General features: G+C 37.3%; 1 protein-coding gene across 6 annotated transcripts in view; it reads left to right on the top strand.

Annotated features, from left to right (window-relative positions):
* The window catches only part of CDH12 (cadherin 12), a 769,924-nt gene that overhangs the window by 725,171 nt on the left and 25,935 nt on the right, over positions 1 to 18,818 (top strand). For all 6 annotated transcript variants that reach the window (XM_034411922.3, XM_034411918.3, XM_034411919.3 and 3 more), the window contains 2 exons: positions 7,737 to 7,924; positions 15,820 to 16,073. In XM_034411922.3, the coding sequence (XP_034267813.1) occupies positions 7,737 to 7,924; positions 15,820 to 16,073 (442 nt within the window). The remainder of the gene's footprint in view (positions 1 to 7,736; positions 7,925 to 15,819; positions 16,074 to 18,818) is intronic.

Raw genomic sequence — 18,818 nt, 5'->3', positions numbered from 1 at the left:
CTAATATATGTGTTACCTTTTTACCATTTTTTAAATACGATATATGGCTCTCTTATAAAACGAAGTATTCCCTCATTTGGACAAGTACAATATGGAAGGATAATTCAGTGAATCACCGAAATCAATGGGACCCTGCTGATTTCAGTGCATTTACTTTGTGCATGGCTTCATTTACTACAGGCCAATAACTCTGAACAGAAAAAGAGAAATAGCCGCACAAGCCTGTCAGGCAAACTGCATGCGTCTTAATTCTTTCTTCTTATACAGTTTCTCTTCCCTGTAATTAGTCAAAGGAAATGGCAAAGTGAATCTAACATTTTATCTCTCGGTTGTTTGTTTTCATTATTTCCCCTAACAGTATGCTGCCAAGGTAAGAGCCATTAAGATGTTCCATATGCTACTAAGGTACTATTACTGGTGGATGATGGCAGTATAATTACACAGTAAGTCATCAGAAATATGAGTTTGGCAGGAGTTGAAGAATCCATCAGAATTTCAGATTAATTTGAATGACCTCTGTTTTCGTTGTTGTTGAATTTCTGGAAAATGCTAGAATGTCAGATTGTTGCAAATGGCCTCTTGCAACAAACTGACTGTTTGAAATAAGCAGTGTGCAACTTCTTTGATGTGAGTCATGAGACTGAGCCAATCGTGCCTTTTTGTTTTTAAGACAGAAACCTCTTTCTTAATGGACTGTAATGCTCTGTAGTTCTCTAAAAGAAAATGGAGAGGGAAAAAAGTAGAAATCCCCCAGTTGGATATCCTCTTTTGAAGATGGAGGCATAAATGTACTCATTAAGTGAAGAATAGAAACATAATCTATCTGTATGACCCATTTGCCAGGGGTCCTGAGAGGGGTTTGGCTCCATTTTCAACATCAACTCTATTGTACTTTCTCTATTAAAGGCTGCATATATTTGCAGAATGTTGGAAGGGAAGTATAATTGTGTTCCTCATTCATATGACAGTTTACACCCTGGAATAATCCTAGTTCAAAATTGCACATAAGTCACCTCCTTCTCCTGCCGAAGTCATGGCCATATAGGATTATTAATATAATACTTTAAATCAGTTTATTGCTAGTCAGGTTTTTAACTGTTTGAATTATGGCCAGAGAAGTGTGGATTGTAAAATGACAGCACATTCAGTTAAAACATATTGATTTTGCCATTTGCTCCAGAGCATTAGCTCTGGTATCTAAAACTCCTGAATTATCACCCACCATAATGTGTCTGGAATGATTCTGTCTGCAGTATTTTCTGTTTAATGATAACATATATGGCATGATTTTATTACCTTAAAGAAGTGGAAACTCTCGCCCACATCTTCCAATGGTGTTCCTTACAGATAGTCCTCAATTAACTGCTCTTTGGGATTAGTAACTCTGCCATTAAACAATGTGGTTGCTAAGTGGGAAACCACATGACCATAGCTATGCTTTCCTGTGGAAAGAGATAAGACTAGTCAGTTTCATACTGTTGACTTTTGTTTGCCTCCTAAGTACTCCCTCACCCTTTGTAATGTTTAAATCCCTGCTTACTGACTTGTACACATTGAATGCAAGTGATTTTGTAGGCAATCTTTCCTTTGCTTGACTGTTTCCTGATTGCATTTGCTTTCAATGTGTAAAAGAACAAAGAGCGTACTCTTTTGAAATCTCTTTCTCTCCAATCTCTCTATTCTGTGTGGGATGGGGGAAAGCAAACAGTTTCTGTAAGCAATCACTGCTTTATATGATCATTCCCCTCTCAACCCCCCCCCCAAGGAGTAGAGAGATTGGAGAGTAAACTACTTACTTTTTTACACATCAAGAACAATTTGATTTTACTGACATCCATAAAAGGTCAGGCAAAAAAGGATTGTGTGCAAAAATTGCTTGCCTTTTTCTCCCTCTCCCAATCCCCAAAGTAGAGAGATTGGAGAGAAAGAAATTTCAGAAGAGTACTTTAAGATGTATGTGTAGTGTGCCTGTAGTTCCCAATCTCAGGTTGCCAGCACAGTCATATTCTTTTTGATTTGTAGAAGAGTCTTATTCTATTTGTAGAATAAGACATCTTATTTTCTTGAAGAAAAAAAAAACTTTCCAATCAATCTGCTCTGTGAGGGCAGGGGGAAAAAAAAGAGGGGGGAAACTACCATAGTTCAGGCACATGACAACACATGCTGATTCTAATGGTGATACCAGGAGTGAAATGCTCCTGGTTCGGACCGGATCACCCGATCCAGTAGCGATGGCAGTGGGTTGTTCAGAAAACTGGTAGCAAAAATCCCTGTGCCCCTCCCCCCATGCTCAGCTGAGCTGCACGATCATCAGAGGCTGTTTTTTAAACTTTTAAAAGCACTTTTTCTACAACCTCTTCGGCCGAGAAAATGCTTTTTTTTTAAAAAAAAAAGCCTCTGATGATTGCATGGCTCAGCTGGGATCGTCAGAGGCTTTTAAAAGCACTTTTTCTACAACCTCTTTGGCCAAAGAGGTTGTAGGGGGGAAAAATGCCTTTAAAAGCCTCTGGCGATCCCAGCTGAGTTGCCTGATCGTCAGAGGCTTCTAAAAGCATTTTTTTTCTGCAACCTCTTAAGGTTGTAGAAAAAAATGCTTTTTAAAGTAAAAAAAAAAAAAAGTTGGCCATGGGTGATACCATAGTTGAAGAATATTGTGAAGGTTTTGAATGTTTGTAAATGGATTGTAAAGCTGTTTTTCCAGTAACATCATAAATCTGAATGGTTGTGGAATAAGCAAGGACTACCTATGCATGATAACATGAGATATATGTTGCTCTTGCCAGTTATTTCCAAATTTGGGGCTCATATGATACAGGTAATTTTTTTTATCATTATTTTTTTAAGGAATGTTAACACTTAACTTTTTCGGTGGTCAAATATCAATACTAAGCAGCTACATAAAACTTAGCCTTAGATGTGTGGTTCTATTGTTTTATGGGATTTTGAAAGATAATAGATTTGCTATAGAAATTTGTATTCTTTTTTTCCCCCTCTTATTTGTAATGCTGGTCAAAGATCATAATAAAGAAAATTTCAGTTTCAGTATATAACCCTGGATTTTATTTATGCAATTCAGCAACAATAAGAAAATGAGCTTTGACGGCAGACTCCCAAGAATATGCTCCCTCCCCCAGTTGGCAGGAATCACTTACTTGCCTGCGGCTGGGGACTTGCAACTTCCTGCCAATATCCCCACTGACTTTGGTTGTGGGGAACCAGTAGGAAAGTGCCCTACCTAATTAACGTGGATTCAGTTAACATTGGCAAACACAACTGCAGGGATTGCCATCGGTAGCAATGCAGTTGTGCTTTATGGCTATTGGGAGAAAATTGGAAGAGGAAGGACTATTATGTCTGTTCACTGCCTTGACTTACTTATAAAGTAATAAAGGCAGAATAAAAGTCTAATAAATAAATAACCCTGCTTTTGAATCACTGAAGCAACTATGTCTTTTTAAGGCTTATGTGGCCATTTCATAAGTTGTCTTTTCTCTGCATACAAGTCTCTTGGCCTATTTTTTTTTTTTTTTTAGCAGAATGGAATCCTCTTGAAGGGTTTGCACAGCTTTATTCCATATTTTACAAAGTATTGAAAACACAGTGGTATTGATGTACAATAATTGAAAAAGAAATGATATTTCATCAACTAATATTCATATATCCTTAAAAAAAATATGTCAGCTTTACGGGTCTGGAACTTGATTTCTATTTTCACATATTCCCAGAATCATTCTACACTTGAATAACTAAAATAACAAAACAACACAACAAAACAAATATGTGTGTTGGGGCCTGAAATTCATAGTCAGACTTAAAAATCTTGTCTGTCCTGAGACTTTGGTACTTTTTAGTAATCGCAGGTGACCTCAGCCATATTTACTTAGAAGTAAATCCTTCTATATCTAACAGAATTATTTTACAGGTTCAGCATGCATGGAATTGCAATTTTAGGAACTTGTGTCTAGCAATTCTTAGGCGATCCAATGGTAAGCACAAATAGTAAATATTTTCTTTGAACCCGATGGCACACTTAGGAATTGACATGCGCCAAATCACAGTCAGTGTAAATGATAGTTTAGGTAAATAAAGCTTTTGCTCAGAAGTGGAACATATATGCCTCCTAGCTCCTCTTTTTTTTCTGCCTCTGAATTTTAGTATCATGCTGTTCTGCCCAGCATTAGGATTCCTTGATGTATTTCTGGGAAAAGAGAAGTGATATAACCTCCATTTAAGTATACACATCCATACAAACAGAATACCATATCCAAGTCCTCATAAAACTTACCCCATGTGAAACTCCACTTATTCTTATGAATCTCCCATTTTTCTGATCCAACCATTTTATCTTTTAGTGTTTTTTTAAAATAACATATTGTTCTGAATGCTAAAATAAATGACTGCTATACTTCAACTGCTTCATCTTTGTTATCCTCTGTCTTCATTTTTTCTGTACAATTTCAAAAGAAACAATAGAAGGATAATATCATAGGCACAGTACTCAGCTTTAGCGGCATTAAGTCAGTAGTGAAATCCAAATTATTTTTACTACCGGTTCTGCGGGTGTGGCTTGGTGGGCATGGTGTGGCTTGGTGGGTGTGGCTTGGTGGGCATGGTAGGGGAAGGATACTGCAAAATTCCCATTCCCTCCCCACTCCTGAAGGAAGGATATTGCAAAACCTCCATTCCCACCCCACTCTGGGGCTAGCCAGAGATGGCATTTTCCTGTTCTCCGAACTACTAAATATTTCCGCTACCGGTTCTCCAGAACCTGTCAGAACCTGCTGGATTTCACCCCTGCATTAAGTACTTAGGAATACTCTGACACATGAAAATATGGATAACCTCTTCATTGGTCAAGTTCTGTGCATGTGCTGGGACCCTCACACATGCAAGATTTAATGTTACATATTTCCTCTTAAGATCTCAGGAACCATGGAGATTTCATTTCAACTAAACTGACAAAGTCTATTTGTATAATCTCTTTTGTTTAGGTGTAAATAAAACCAAATTCATACATTCCAGCTTGCAGCCTGAAATATGGAGAAACTAATTTCGCAAGAACTTCTCTTCTTCTGATGCCCAAATTATTAAAGGGTGGGAGATGATGCCATATCTACCATCAGCCCAAAAGCCCAGACTTTTAGTTTTGATGATTGTCACAGCTGATTGTCGGAACCTTTTTTAAAAACTTTTTTAAAGCATTTTTTTACTACCTATTGCCTGAACCGTTAGTAAAAAAAAATGCTTTAAAAAAGTTTTTAAAAAGGTCAGATGATCATCTGTACCGTGCGATCATCGGAACTTTTTTTTTTTTTACTTTTTAAAGCATTTTTACTACCGGTTCGGGCAAACCAGTAGCATTTTCACTACTGGTTCGGGTGAACCACCCCGAACCGGTTGCATTTCACCCCTACCTCTGACCACTTTTGCTGAAACTATAGCAGACTACATCATGCTTCATTGCAGCACTTTTTCCCAAGAGTTTAGAAATCATATCCATACAATTCTACAGGGGTATCATCAGTAGATTGCCAGAATTCCCAGCAGCCACTGGAAAAAGAGAAGGGGTTGTTTTCCAATCTGGGTTAAAATAACTATACATGTTTTTGCTCTTGGCCTGGTGCTGATTCATTTTGGAAATGTAACATGGACATTTTTCCCCTTCCATTAAAAGGTCATTCACCAAGAGAAGCTCTACTCTCCAAGCTTTGATTTTGAATAAAGTCATTTGTCATCCTGCACACATCCAGAGCTGCTATTGGCAACTCATTTTCCCATGGGCTCTTGATTGGGATGGGAAAGGACAGTAGGGATTTTGCCAGTGCTGCCTAGAAACCACCCCATGTTATATATAGTATGTGGAACACATTGATCATGCATTTTTAAAAAAAAAAAAACTGACATTTTTTTTCTTTCAATTCAAGGATGGATGGAAAATACATTTACTGCATATGCATGTGAGAAAGAGCCCTTAATGTACTTAAGGAGAGTGCTGACCAACTTGCCACTCTTCTCTCAGACATCTTCAATCTCACATTGCATCAGGCCATGGTTTCATCATGTTTTAAGACCGCAATCATTGTACCAGTGCCCCCAAAAACTATAATTACATGCCTTAATGATTACTGACCAGTTGCACTCACTTCCATTATGATGAATTGTTTTAAGAGATTTGTAAAGGACTATATGGTTTCATGCCTTCCCCATAGTCATTACAGTTTGCCTATCAGAAGAACTGCTCTATAGATGATGACTTTCCTGTGTGCTTCATCTTAGCTTGGCGCACCTGGAGAAGAAGAGTGCTAATGTGCAAATGCTGTTTCTTTATTTTAGTTTGGCGTTCAACACAATCAATCCTCAGCATTTGGTGAACAAACTGGGCCTATTAGGTTTTAATACTCCTTTATGTAATTGAATACTGGATTTCCTTATTGATAGGCCCCAGTTTGCACGAGTTGGAAAAAAAAGTTTCCAATTCCATCTCCTTGAGTACAGGTTCCTCACAGGGTTGTGTCTTGAGTCCATTACTGTTCACCTTGATGACCCATGACTGCTCTGCCAAATCTGCTATAAATCATATTGTGAAGTAGGCGGATGATACTGCAGTGGGGATCTTATCCGGGATGACAATGAAGATCCTTTTAGGAAGGAGGTGAAGGATCTGGTGGACTGGTGTAATAACCTGGTTCTAAATGTTAATAAAACAAAGGAGATGATTGCAGATTTTAGAAAGAGCCGGCATAGTCATACTCCACTCATTATCAAGGATGTAGCTGTGGAGGTGGTCTACAGTATTAAGTATCTGGGGTGCAGATAACTAACAATCTGATCTGGTCTCTCCACACACCATCCTTAGTGAAGCGTGCAAACCAGCATCTGCATTTCCTGCGTCTTTCTCCTTCTATCCTAGCCACTTTTTACAGAGACATGATTGAGAGTGTTTTAAGAAACTGCATCACTGTTTGGTTTGGTGGCAGCAGTGTCTCAGATAGAAAGTCCATACAGAGAGTGGTAAGGACAGCCGAGAAGATTATAGGAAGCTCACTTACTGTTATTCAGGATACTGCTTATAAGTGCTATGTGCTTAGAGCTCAAAGCATTGTTAGAGATCCCACACACCCACTTTACGGTCTGTTTCTGTTGCTGCCCTCTGGGAGGAGGTTTTGAAGTATTTCTAGCAGGACTACTAGATTCTTTAACAGTTTTGTTCCCTGTTCCATCCATCTGGTAAACTTGCAAGATTCGCTTTTCTCACCATATACATGTATACATCCGAACTAGACTCTGTTGTTTCTCTGTGTCATATAATATATGTGGGTATATGCATAATTTTGCATTTATTTATTTTGTCATGTTTATGTAGTGTACATTAGAAGTGGTGCCCCTTGGAGAGCTGTATGCAGCAAAATTCCATTTTAATGTATGCCAATTAGTGTACATTCAAAGTGACAATAAAGTTATTCTAAGTTCTATCTCTACTCATTGCTAATTAAAGAAGATTTGTGTTCTCAGAATGTGTGATATCTGCATGTGGTAGCGTGGTAATGTTTTATGTGAGAATATGAAATTTGCTAGCTCTCATACGTAGAGGAAGATTTCTATCTGTATTAATATAAGGATTATAAAGTCCATGTGGTGTGCTGTGTTAATAATGATAATGTAGGATATACTTGTTCTCTGATAAATTCTTTATAGCTGGTCAAGGGATGATCCAATTAATTGTCACTTCATCTTAGGTATCTTCCACCTAAAAGTACCAGAGTCATCTCTTGTTGGTTCAGCTGTTGGAAGAATCAGAGCAGTGGATCCTGACTTTGGGAAAAATGCTGAAATTGAATATACCATAGTTCCAGGAGATGGGGGGAACTTATTTGACATTAGCACAGATGAGAACACACAAGAAGGAATCATCAAACTGAAAAAGGTATTTAGCAAAGATACGAGATAACTGTCTACCTCAATTTAATCTGCTCAGGTAAACTGATAAGATACCAGACTTACTGGCATATGTGACTGGATCAGAAATGACCCTGATGTATGATTTACATGTTCATATTTAGGTAATTATGACTTTTATCCAAGTGCAAACTTTTTGAAATTTTGGCATGAGAATAAAACTTGGTCATTTCATTCAGGATGGGTAAGTATGCTTGTACTATTCTGAAAATCATGGTTTAAAATCCTGGCTTCTTCTTTAAGTAGAGCTTGACCCAGTTCAAGTGAAATGGAAGATCATAACTAAGGCTTGTCGTACAATCTCAATTTAGTCAGCACTTGTTTTGTTTAGGGATTTTTGCTCTGTTTCTTTGTTTCTTTCATTTCAAAAAGAGTATTTATATTTTTAAAGACTTGTTGATTATGCTGAAGCACTGGATGGTGTGATCCTCCTGTAGCATCGTGTCACAAACCTTTTCCTTGTACAATCAAAACATTTTGAAGCTGCAAACTTATCAGGACAAGAAAATGAAATTGGGGGGGGGACCATTATTATGGTCACATAGATTGTATATGTCAGGACCCTTCAGAAACTGATTTTGTAATTGCAGTTTGTTGTAGCATAAACTCAGGCAGCTGAACCCATACATAACCAAAATCTAAGGCTAATCTGAATTATTGCTACATAGTTGGCTTAATTGTTGTTGGCTTAATAAACTTTCAGTTCTCTGTAAATCTGTGAAAAGTAATTGCACCCTGGGGCTTGTTTGGAGATAGTTTATGTAAAAGTAAATGGGAGGTTTTTTAGATGAAGAAAGGCACTGATATTTTTTTTTAAAAAAAAAAAAGCTTTCCTGTATTGCCCCACATAGCTACAACATCCATCTCTCTACTGGGGAAGAAAAGATTGAAAACAATGTAAACATTACCTTTTCTACTGAGAATATTTCATCAGATATGCTTCATCCACTCCTGCTTGGTCAGCCGTTACGTTTCCATGTGCATGAGCGAGTCCTTAGTCTGCTTCTAGTTTTCCATAAAATCTGCTTGGAATTCCTCTTTTGATCTCAGTGTTGTTGTTTAAATCTTCATCCAATCATTAGCTATTAGCAATTTAGTATTTGTCATCAGCAAACTCTATCTCAATTGTTTTCCACTGAGGCCAGATTCACAAAACCAAGTAGCAATTGAATTCAGGTCATCAGTAATGTCAGTACATTGAATTATAATCTTAAAGAGAATTTTTATAAAATGATGCATGCTGTCATATGACACTGGATACATGTAAAAAACAACGTAAAAGGGAATTTCAAATATTTGTTGGAAATGTAACAAAAGGTACATTTTTTTTCATCTCTGGTGGACATACAAGAAAGCTAGAAAATACTGAGAGCGGATATGTATTTTGATCCAGGAAATTTTAAAAGTGAATGTACAATTGAAACCAAAGACTTTTCTTTTGGATTTAATAGAGAAACAAATAGAAACACCTTATGGAACTTTGTTTATATATTGATAACAGCAGCGAGATTTTTATACACACAAAAATAGAAGGATGTTCAAATACCTACAATGGAAGAATGGATGGTGAAGCTAATGGAATTGGTAGAGATGGTGAAATAGACACCTTTGTTTAAAGAAAACATCTTGAATAATTTTGTTTCTACTTGGAAATCACTTTCAGATTATTTTGAGAGAACAGCAATAATAATAGCACTTAAGTTTATATACTGCTTCATAGTGCTTTACAGCCATCTCTAAGCAGTTTACAGAGTCAGCATATTGTCCCAACAATCTGGGTTCTCCTTTTACTGACCTTGTAAGGGTGAGGCAGTGAGAATTGAACTGCTGGCAGCCAGCAGAATTATTCTGCAATAGTGCATTCCTACTACTGCACCACCACCATGGCTCTGGCGATCTGAAAATAGTGAAATGTTGATTTGGGGATTTGATGATTAGAGGAATATGGGATTACAGAAATAATGTAGAGCCTTAGAGTAAGAGTTTGATTTGTTTCTTAATTCATATCTGTAGCATAGAAAGTTGAAAATCATTTTTCTTTTTCCTTTACTTTTTCTTTCCTATATATCCTACATACACACAAACACATTACCCCCCCACACACACACTGTATATGTATGTGCCTGTATGTATGCAAGTGTGTGTGTATTTGTCTTCATGTATATTTACTATGCTATTCTAAATTTATATTATCCAGATAGCTAATTTTAATTTCTTCTTGTTGTGTATTTGTAGGTTGAATAAGATTTTTAATATATTTGGTTTCAGATTTAACCTTTTTTTTTCTTTTTTTTATGAGGGAGGGTCTGTATGTACTTTCCTTGACTATCTTGGCATTGTGAATTTAGTTTTGAATATTTTGAATATTTGAATACCAATTCTCTTGTGCTGATTAATGAAAAGTTAAATAAGATATATATTCCAGTACTTGTTATTAATGTATGCTTGAATGCATGTCAAAACGTTGTGTATTGCCTAAGGGAAAAATGATAACAAATTTGTTGGCTGGAAGAATATATATTAGATTCTATTTCTTATTATTTTCTATTACTTTTGTAACACAGAATTTATGGGAAAAGGACAGAGTAGATATGTGTAGTTCATCTTATATCTCAAAACTGCAGTTGCTAACTCTTTGACTTTAAAACAGACTACAGCTCTGCTATTTCCCAAGAATGTCTAGTACCTTGCTGATTATTTCATGTCTTCTGACGCCACATAGTGGTTTGTGTAAAAATAGCAACCAAATAAAACAAAGCAAGTTTAATGCATTGCTAGCATTATAGTTGAAAAGTATTTTTATGGCCTCTAGCAGAGCAATTTTATTATTTATTTAGGGGATTCTAATTTGGAGTAATTCAAAAATACTTGATGTTCTGTCAGCTGCAGCTTGCAAGATGGAATGGAGAAACATTTGGTGGATGCCTTTAGTTATTTCTATTTTTCTACCCTTCTATTGGAAAATAAATAAATAAATAAACCAGCTGAATGCAGCAGGAATGCTAGCTGCTCAGGAAGGGAGTGAATAGTTTTCAACGCCTCAGATTCTCCCATCCTAACATCAGAAGGAATAAGCCTCAGAGGCTGATAAGAAGTATTGAAGAAAATCATAGAGATGACCTTGCAGATCATGTGCAAAACACAATTTTTTTGGGGGGTGGGGTGGGGTAAAACATTAGAAAGAAACTTTAGCTGGTCCACCTTGATAGTTTTTGGACGGAAAGGCAAAGGCTTTCTAATTTCTGTTATTGTAGCCCAGTGTTTCTCAACCTTGATGACTTTAAAAATCTGATTTTGCTGGACAGCATCACATGGAGTATCTCACGCTACTGAGCCATGGTGGTGCAGTGGTTAGAATGCAGTACTGCAGGCTACTTCTGCTGACTGCTGGCTGACTGCAGATCGAATCTCGCCAGGCTCAAGGTTGACTCAGTTTTCCATCTTCTAAGGTGGGTAAAATGAAGATCCAGATTGTTGGGGGCAATATGTTGACTTTGTAAACTGCTTAGAGAGGGCTGTAAAAGCACTGTGCTGCAGTATATAAGTCTAAGTGCTATTGCTATTGCTACTCTGGCTTGTACAAAGGTCATTATATATTGAAGAAAGAAATGCCAATGGAAACACTCAACTGGAAAGTAGCAATTTAAAAATAACAGGCAGGAATTTTATTGATGGATTCATTCAAGTAGCCAAATCATAGATAGATAGCCAAGAACAGTCAAACCTCTGCAACTTTAATTGCTTAATGCATTGTAAGCCACCCTGAGTCTCCGGAGAAGGGCGGCATATAAATCAAATTAAAAAAAAAAAGGCTTGTAGACTTCACTTCCCAGAATTTCTTAGCAGGCCCTGTGGGCTGGGGGATTCTGGGAGTTGAAGTCCACAAGTCTCAAAGTTGCCAAGGGTGGAGACCCTGGCTTAGAGTGTTCACTAAATCAGTTGCAAGAAAGAACAGGGGCATGTTTCAATAGTGGATTTTACTCTGGGACAGTCTTTTGTATAAACAGTGATGCATGCTAACCCACAAGCAGAGTTAGTTAGAATATTCTTCATTGCTATCCATTCTGAAATATACTAGGAAAGATGTAGCATTTTGTTCAAACTAACTAATAGGAATGCTATAGAAAACTGAAATCAAGAAATTAACATTATTGAGTTTTAAAGCCGTGGCACTGTACGTAGTAGAGATAAATTATTTACTGTCTCCCATTATGATCTTTCAGATGACTTGAAAAAAAAGCATATTTATACTACTAGGGAGTATACTATGTTGGTTCTTCTCTTTCTCACTATATTATTTCAGACACGTGGAAATTGGACAGCAAAATAATGTTTATAATTTGAAAAGCAATTGAAAACAAAGCTGTCTATTTATTTATAGTATTTCTGCACCATTTCAACATATGGAATAAGGCAGTCAATATATAGAATTCTGGTTGAAAGAGAATCTGACTTGCTTTCATTTCATATCCCATGTTGCCTGTAGTCTATCTATATTTATCAAGTTTGTGCAGCAAGAAAATGTAGCGGAGTTAGATGATTGCCCCACAACTGAGACACAGCCTTTCCTAGAAATTCATAAAGGATTGTCCTGATTTCCTTGAGGGGCTCTGTGAGTTTGGCATGCTGTTAATACTTTCAGTAGCTCACTCTGTGCCAGCAATCATTAGAAGAGCAGTGGCAGAGAGCGGATAAGTAAGAAAAAGAAACACAAGAGTTTTGCAAATGAATTATTAAATTTATGGAACTGAACATATGCATTTAACAAAGGTTTGACTAAGTAAGCAGTGTTGTTTTGTTTTGTTTTGTTTTCCTTTCCTTTGTTTTGTTGCCTCATTTTGCTTCGCTTTGCTTCTGATGAGCACGCCATTAGTGTGTTCCATCTGACTCAATGATCAAGAGATTATGTAGTAGGTGAATCAACTCCTCAGCTAACAACTCAGCCAGATTTGGGGGGGCGGGGAGAAGGTAGTTGAGATAGTTAAATCAATGTATCACTGTGTGCAGTGGTGGGATCCAAATTTTTCTACTATCGGTTCTGTGGGGGTGGCTTGGTGGGGCAGCACCTTGCTGTGAGTCACATTGAGTTGGCCATGCCCACTCAGTCACATGACCCCCACCAAGCCATGCCCACCAAGCCACACCCACAGAACCAGCAGAAAAGGTAGCTCCTACAGCCTGTCCCTTTATGGTTCCCCCCTCCCCACACATTGAAGTACCTTAAAGGGACACTACAGTCTGGCTGCCTTCTGAGCGAACTCCATTGTGACGCCATCCCTCCGGCACAGCTGGCTATTTTGGCCAGGTCTGGCAATGGGGTACAGTCACGCATGTGCACCAGCAGGCAATGGGAAGAAGAACAGGGCGGCAACGGGACTTCAGACCTCTTTTTCGGCCTATAGTTTTCGGCACAAGAAGCTTCTTTGCCAGCCGGAACTGAGCCAGCAGTGGCGACTGGAGGCTTCTCATGCTGAAAAAGAGGCTGCAGCTGCAGGCTTCTTGTGCCCTAAACTACCAAAAACTACAGGCCAAAAAAGAGGCCTGAAGAAGTCTCATCACCACCATCGCCATCGCTGACCTGTTCTTCATGCACCCCATTGCCTGCCAGTGCCATTCGCAGCCAGACTCAACCAGGAGAACAGCCTGCTGCGCCGGAGGGGTGGTGTCACAGTGGAGCTGTTCAGAAGGCAGCCGAAAAACACAGACGGCTGGAGGCTCGCCGGCCAAACCTCATCCCCGGCCCCACCAAGGCCTGGATGAAGGTGAAGGTTCATATAACACTTTCAGGTTGTTGCATTTATGTTTTCCTTCCTGAAAGCAGATTGAATGGGAATCCCAAATACCAAAATTTATAGCCTTTGACTGGTGGGTCACTAACTGCATGCTTATAAAAGCCTGTTTTCTTAAACGAAGACTGAACAGCATTCCTAATTCTGCATAAGGATTCTTCCCTAATTCTGTTCACGCAATGCCAGTCAGTGGATAAATATAGAATTTGTTTAGCTGCGCTAGTCTTTACAGACGGTAGACAGCACTGTTTTGTTTCCTGTTACTGTTCAAAGACTATGAATGAACATAAATATGTCCCTTTATTTTTGTGTTTCTGCTTTCTTTTATAGCAACTGTCTAGTCAATCATTTTGCTTATGTTGTGTTCTTCACTATTATTAAAATAAATAAAGAAACATTCTGCTAGCCCCTTCTTCGAATCCTAAATTGTTATGAAAGCTGAGCTGCGATTTTAGGGGGTGGGGGAATTTGCTCCAAAGTGGAACAATTCAGATTCCACCTGAGGTTTAAATGGAAAGGAAATAAATTGGGAAGTGGCACAGTTAATTACAGTAAATATTTGCCCTTGGACCCATTCATGTTTGTGTGTGTGTGTGTGTGTGTGTGTGTGTGTGATTTTTTCCCTGGTGTTTTTTAATGCCTGCATATGTGTTTGTATATTTAGTTCTGTCTCACCATAATTAGAGCTACTTTATTGACATTAGAATATTAATAGATGTTTAAGTGTTGAATATAGATCATTTTTATTTTTGCATCCAATAGTTTGACAAATAAATGTGCCTTTATTGACAAGAAAATTGATTGTTCTACATGAACATTCACATCATAGCAATGATCCAGATCGGGATTCTGCTACCCTACTGTATGCCCTACTAAATAATAGCAATTTAGGAATATGCAGGTTTGTAGTTTTAATTCTGGTATGTGTGTCAGTTTATCCTGAATATTTTGTAATCTTGAAAAGTTGACTCTTCTTGACTTTCAATGGCTCCCTATTTGAGGCAAATGAATCATCTTGCTTCTACAGTAGGCTGAAGTATATGGTTTAACTCATGCTTTGCAAATGAAATTGACACAGCAGTCATTGCTCCTGGCAAGAAGCCTCCATTGACAATAAAAAAATAATAACCAACATGAAGAATGGGGTCATGGAAAGTTGGTCTTCAGTATTTGGAATCTAAACTTGTTATCAGATTTAGTCTACAGAACACAATGAAGGAGATTCTGGTAGAAAGATACAGAGAAAGCTCTATGAAATGCTGTAGAAAGGCATTTCATAATTAGTATACCCATATTATTATCTTCATTGTCTTTTCTATGTCAGAAAATAGCACTTTATTTCTCCCAGAGCTTTTAGTGATTTGTTATTTGTGATAGATTTAAACATTTATTACCATTTTTACTCTTTGTTATTGTTTTTTAATGGTGTATATTATTGTTTATTGTGTCTTGCATATTTTATACAATGTAATGGTATCAGTTGTTATCAATGATTTTAAACTTCCATTGAAATTTTAGAATTTATTGCAAATCATTTTGAAATAAAAATATTTTATATTATATTTTAATTGAAAAAAATTCAGACTGAGAGATTTTTTTGATACCCTTTCGTTTTTGCATTTTAAGATAACAAAATGAGGTTGTTATAATACTGACCACAAGATGTCAGTGTTTGCCAGGAATCCACCAAAAATAGCCAATAAATGCCAAACACCCAATCCACTTAAATTCTTGTAAGGATGGGAACAGCTTTTGTTTCTTTTCAGAAGGCATCAATAAGTGACACCAAGAAGCCAACTGTGCAATCTTTAAAGACATAATAACAAAGATGTTTCCTTGATTTCTTTTGCAAAATCTCTGTAGCTGGACTCTGAATTTTGTACCACACATTGCAAAATGTGCTCTGAGTCTTCACTTCAGCCTCATCAAAACTGTGTTTGTATAATAAACAGTAACAAAAGTTAATATTCTAATTTGGTTAAATGAAGTTATGCACAGAGGCAACATTTTCATTCTGTAAAAAGATCTGAGAGAAATATATCCAATTAATCTGAATTATTTTTCTACATTGCAGCCACTGGATTTTGAAACAAAAAAGGCATACACTTTCAAAGTAGAGGCTTCGAATGTCCATCTTGACCATCGCTTTCATTCTGTGGGTCCATTCAAGGATACAGCAACTGTGAAGATCAATGTCCTAGATGTGGATGAGCCTCCAGTTTTCAGCAAACCGTTTTACACCATGGAAGTATATGAAGATACTCCAGTTGGGACCATTATAGGAGCAGTTACTGCCCAGGACTTGGACATTGGAAGCAGTGCTGTCAGGTAAGGAAATGTTTCACAGCTCATGAACTCAAACTCATGAATGAATTGGGAGCAGTAAAAATAATCACGGAAGGTATAAAGATGTGCAAAGCTGGCAAGTTTATGAAACAATCCCTTGGATTTCTGGAAACATCTTTATTCCTGATAAGACAGTGTAATCAAATTTTGAAATAATTCTCCTGAAAAACTTCCACCTTGTATAATTTAGGCAGAATTATTACATGTCTCTTGTTCAGTCTTTCCCTGGATCCAGGAATCTCATCTATAATGACCCTAGGATCAATTTATCTATTAAGCACAATAGGCACACTTTTCATCAGAAACAATGAAGTAGAAGTTCCTTTTAACAAAAACAGGCAAGAAATGCACATTTGAACATCAAACGGATGGTCTTAGAAATGTATGGCATAGCATAAATACTAAAATTTAATAACTTTGATTATAAGCAACAGACATATAATTGGCAGCAACTGGTTTTATCCACATGTACAGAGACATATATGCATGTATATGTTTGAGTGTGAAGTACAAGCTATATATAATTACTACTCCTTATTTCTCTATAAAAATGCAAAAGGTTGAAAATCATGTTACATGTAATTTCAGTACTATTATTTTAAGGGAGGGAGGTTCCCCCAAAACACAAAGATATGTAGGGTCCACAAAAGTGACAATACAGTCCTGAATTGCCATTTCCTTCCTTAACTTTCTTGCTGCCTCTTCTGTGTTCTCAAGGTCAGTTTGGCATTCCATCACAGAAGGTGAAGTTCAAGACACTAAAGCCCTTTATTCTGCATTCAAAACCTGGGATCAATAAGTAGGTTGGTGAAGCCATATCATTTTCAGTCAGGCAGCATCTTCTGGGTCCCTTTTATGTATTCTGAATTTCATTCCATATCCTACATCACTCCTGCGTATACTTCATAACCCCTGAGCTTACAAATTCAGCTTATTTCTGTAACCTGCAACCTGCATAGCCATAGTCATGCCCTTAGTCTCACCCACTAAAAAATAGAAAGCCACCATCTGTAAGTAATACATTGTTTTCCAGATATTTAGGTTGTATACTTGTTGGGACTCATACGTGTTGGGGCTCAATACAGGTACAATACAAATACATCCTAAGTGCACCAGGGTTGTTCTCCCTGCTCAATTGGTTGATTCATTGGTTGATTTAAATATTCTGCATGATGACCTGTTCTTATAGAAATCCTTCAGAACTTCCAACAGCATCAAACTGGGTCCATCCAGCTTGTAGCTGTTTTTCCTCTTTTGATCTTTCCTTCTACCTTTCCCAGCATCACAGCCTTCTTCAGAGAGTTAGGTTTTCACATAATGCGTCTGAAATATAATAATTTGAATCTGGTCATTTGTGCCTTGCCGGAAGCATGTTAATTGTTAATTCTATCCAGTGGTGAAATCTGAACCGGTTTATTACCGGTTCACTGGCCGCGCATGTGTGCCATGCGCCAAATGTGAGCTGCACACGCACGCACAGTGAGCACCAAAAGGAGGCTTGGGAAGGTAAGTAGAACAGCACGGGGAGGGGGTGATCAGCTGTGGCACTTGGGAACCTTTTTAAAAATGTTTTAAAAGCATTTTTTACTACCGGCTCAGGTGGATAGGTAGTAAAAAAATGCTTTAAAACAGTAAAAAAAAAAAAAAAAAAGTCTCCGAAGATCATAGCTGCGCCACGCGATTGTCGGAATCTTTTTTTTTTTTTTTACTTTTTTAAAGCATTTTTTAAACTACCTATTCGCCAGAACCAGTAGTAAAAAAATGCTTTAAAAAAGAAAAAAAAAGGCTCCAAAGATCACAGCTGTACTGCACAATTGTTGGAACCTTTTTTTTAAACTTTTTAAAAGCATTTTTTACTACTTGTTTGCTGGAACTAGTAGTAAAAAAATGCTTTTAAAAGGTAAAAAAAAAGGCTCCGATGATCACAGCTGTGCCACGCGATCATCGGAACCTTTTTTTACCTTTTAAAAGCATTTTTTTTACTACCGGTTCAGGTGAATAGCTAGTAAAAAAACGCTTTAAAAAAGTAGAAAAAAGAGAAAAAAAAGGCTCCGGCAATCGCACGGCACAGCTGTGATCGTCGGATCCAGGTTTTTTTACTTTTCAAAAGTATTTTTTACTACGTATTCACCTGAACCGGTAGTAAAAAAATCCCTAAAAAGTAAAAAAAAATAAATAAATTCCAATGATCAACTGAGCGACGCGTGATCGTCAGAACATTTTTTTTTACATTTTTTTTCTTTTAAAGCATTTTTAACTACCAGTTTTAACTCTAGTATTACTGAAGAACTGGTAGTAAAAAAATGCTAAAAAAGTAAAAAAAAAAAAAAAAAGTTCGGACGATTGCGTGTCGCTCAGCTGATTGTCAGAACTTTTTTTTTACATTTTTTCTACTGGTTCGGTGAACCTGTAGCATTTTTTATTACCAGTTCGGGAGGACCGGCCCGAACCAGTAGCATTTCACCCCTGATTCTGTCGTGTCTATTCTTATCAGATGGTCTTCTTGGATTCTTCTACCATATTTCCATGAATATTCCATTTGTGCTTATCTAGCACTTGAGATTCTTGTAAGCAAGGCATGTCTTGTAGGGTATCTTGTATTTTGATTCTTCTTTGAATTTGTTTCTATCGTTCCATTAGTAACTCTTAGCATATCAGTTCAAGATTGGAACTTTGTTTTAAGTTTACATATCTTTATGAAAATTTTCCTTTTGTTTGCATACCTCT

Source organism: Pantherophis guttatus, chromosome 3 (assembly GCF_059756535.1).
Source record: "Pantherophis guttatus breed Tessera chromosome 3, ASM5975653v1, whole genome shotgun sequence".
NCBI lineage: Eukaryota > Metazoa > Chordata > Lepidosauria > Squamata > Colubridae > Pantherophis > Pantherophis guttatus.
The sequence above is the reverse complement of the archived record's forward strand: the minus strand, read 5'-3'. Positions and strand labels throughout refer to the sequence as shown.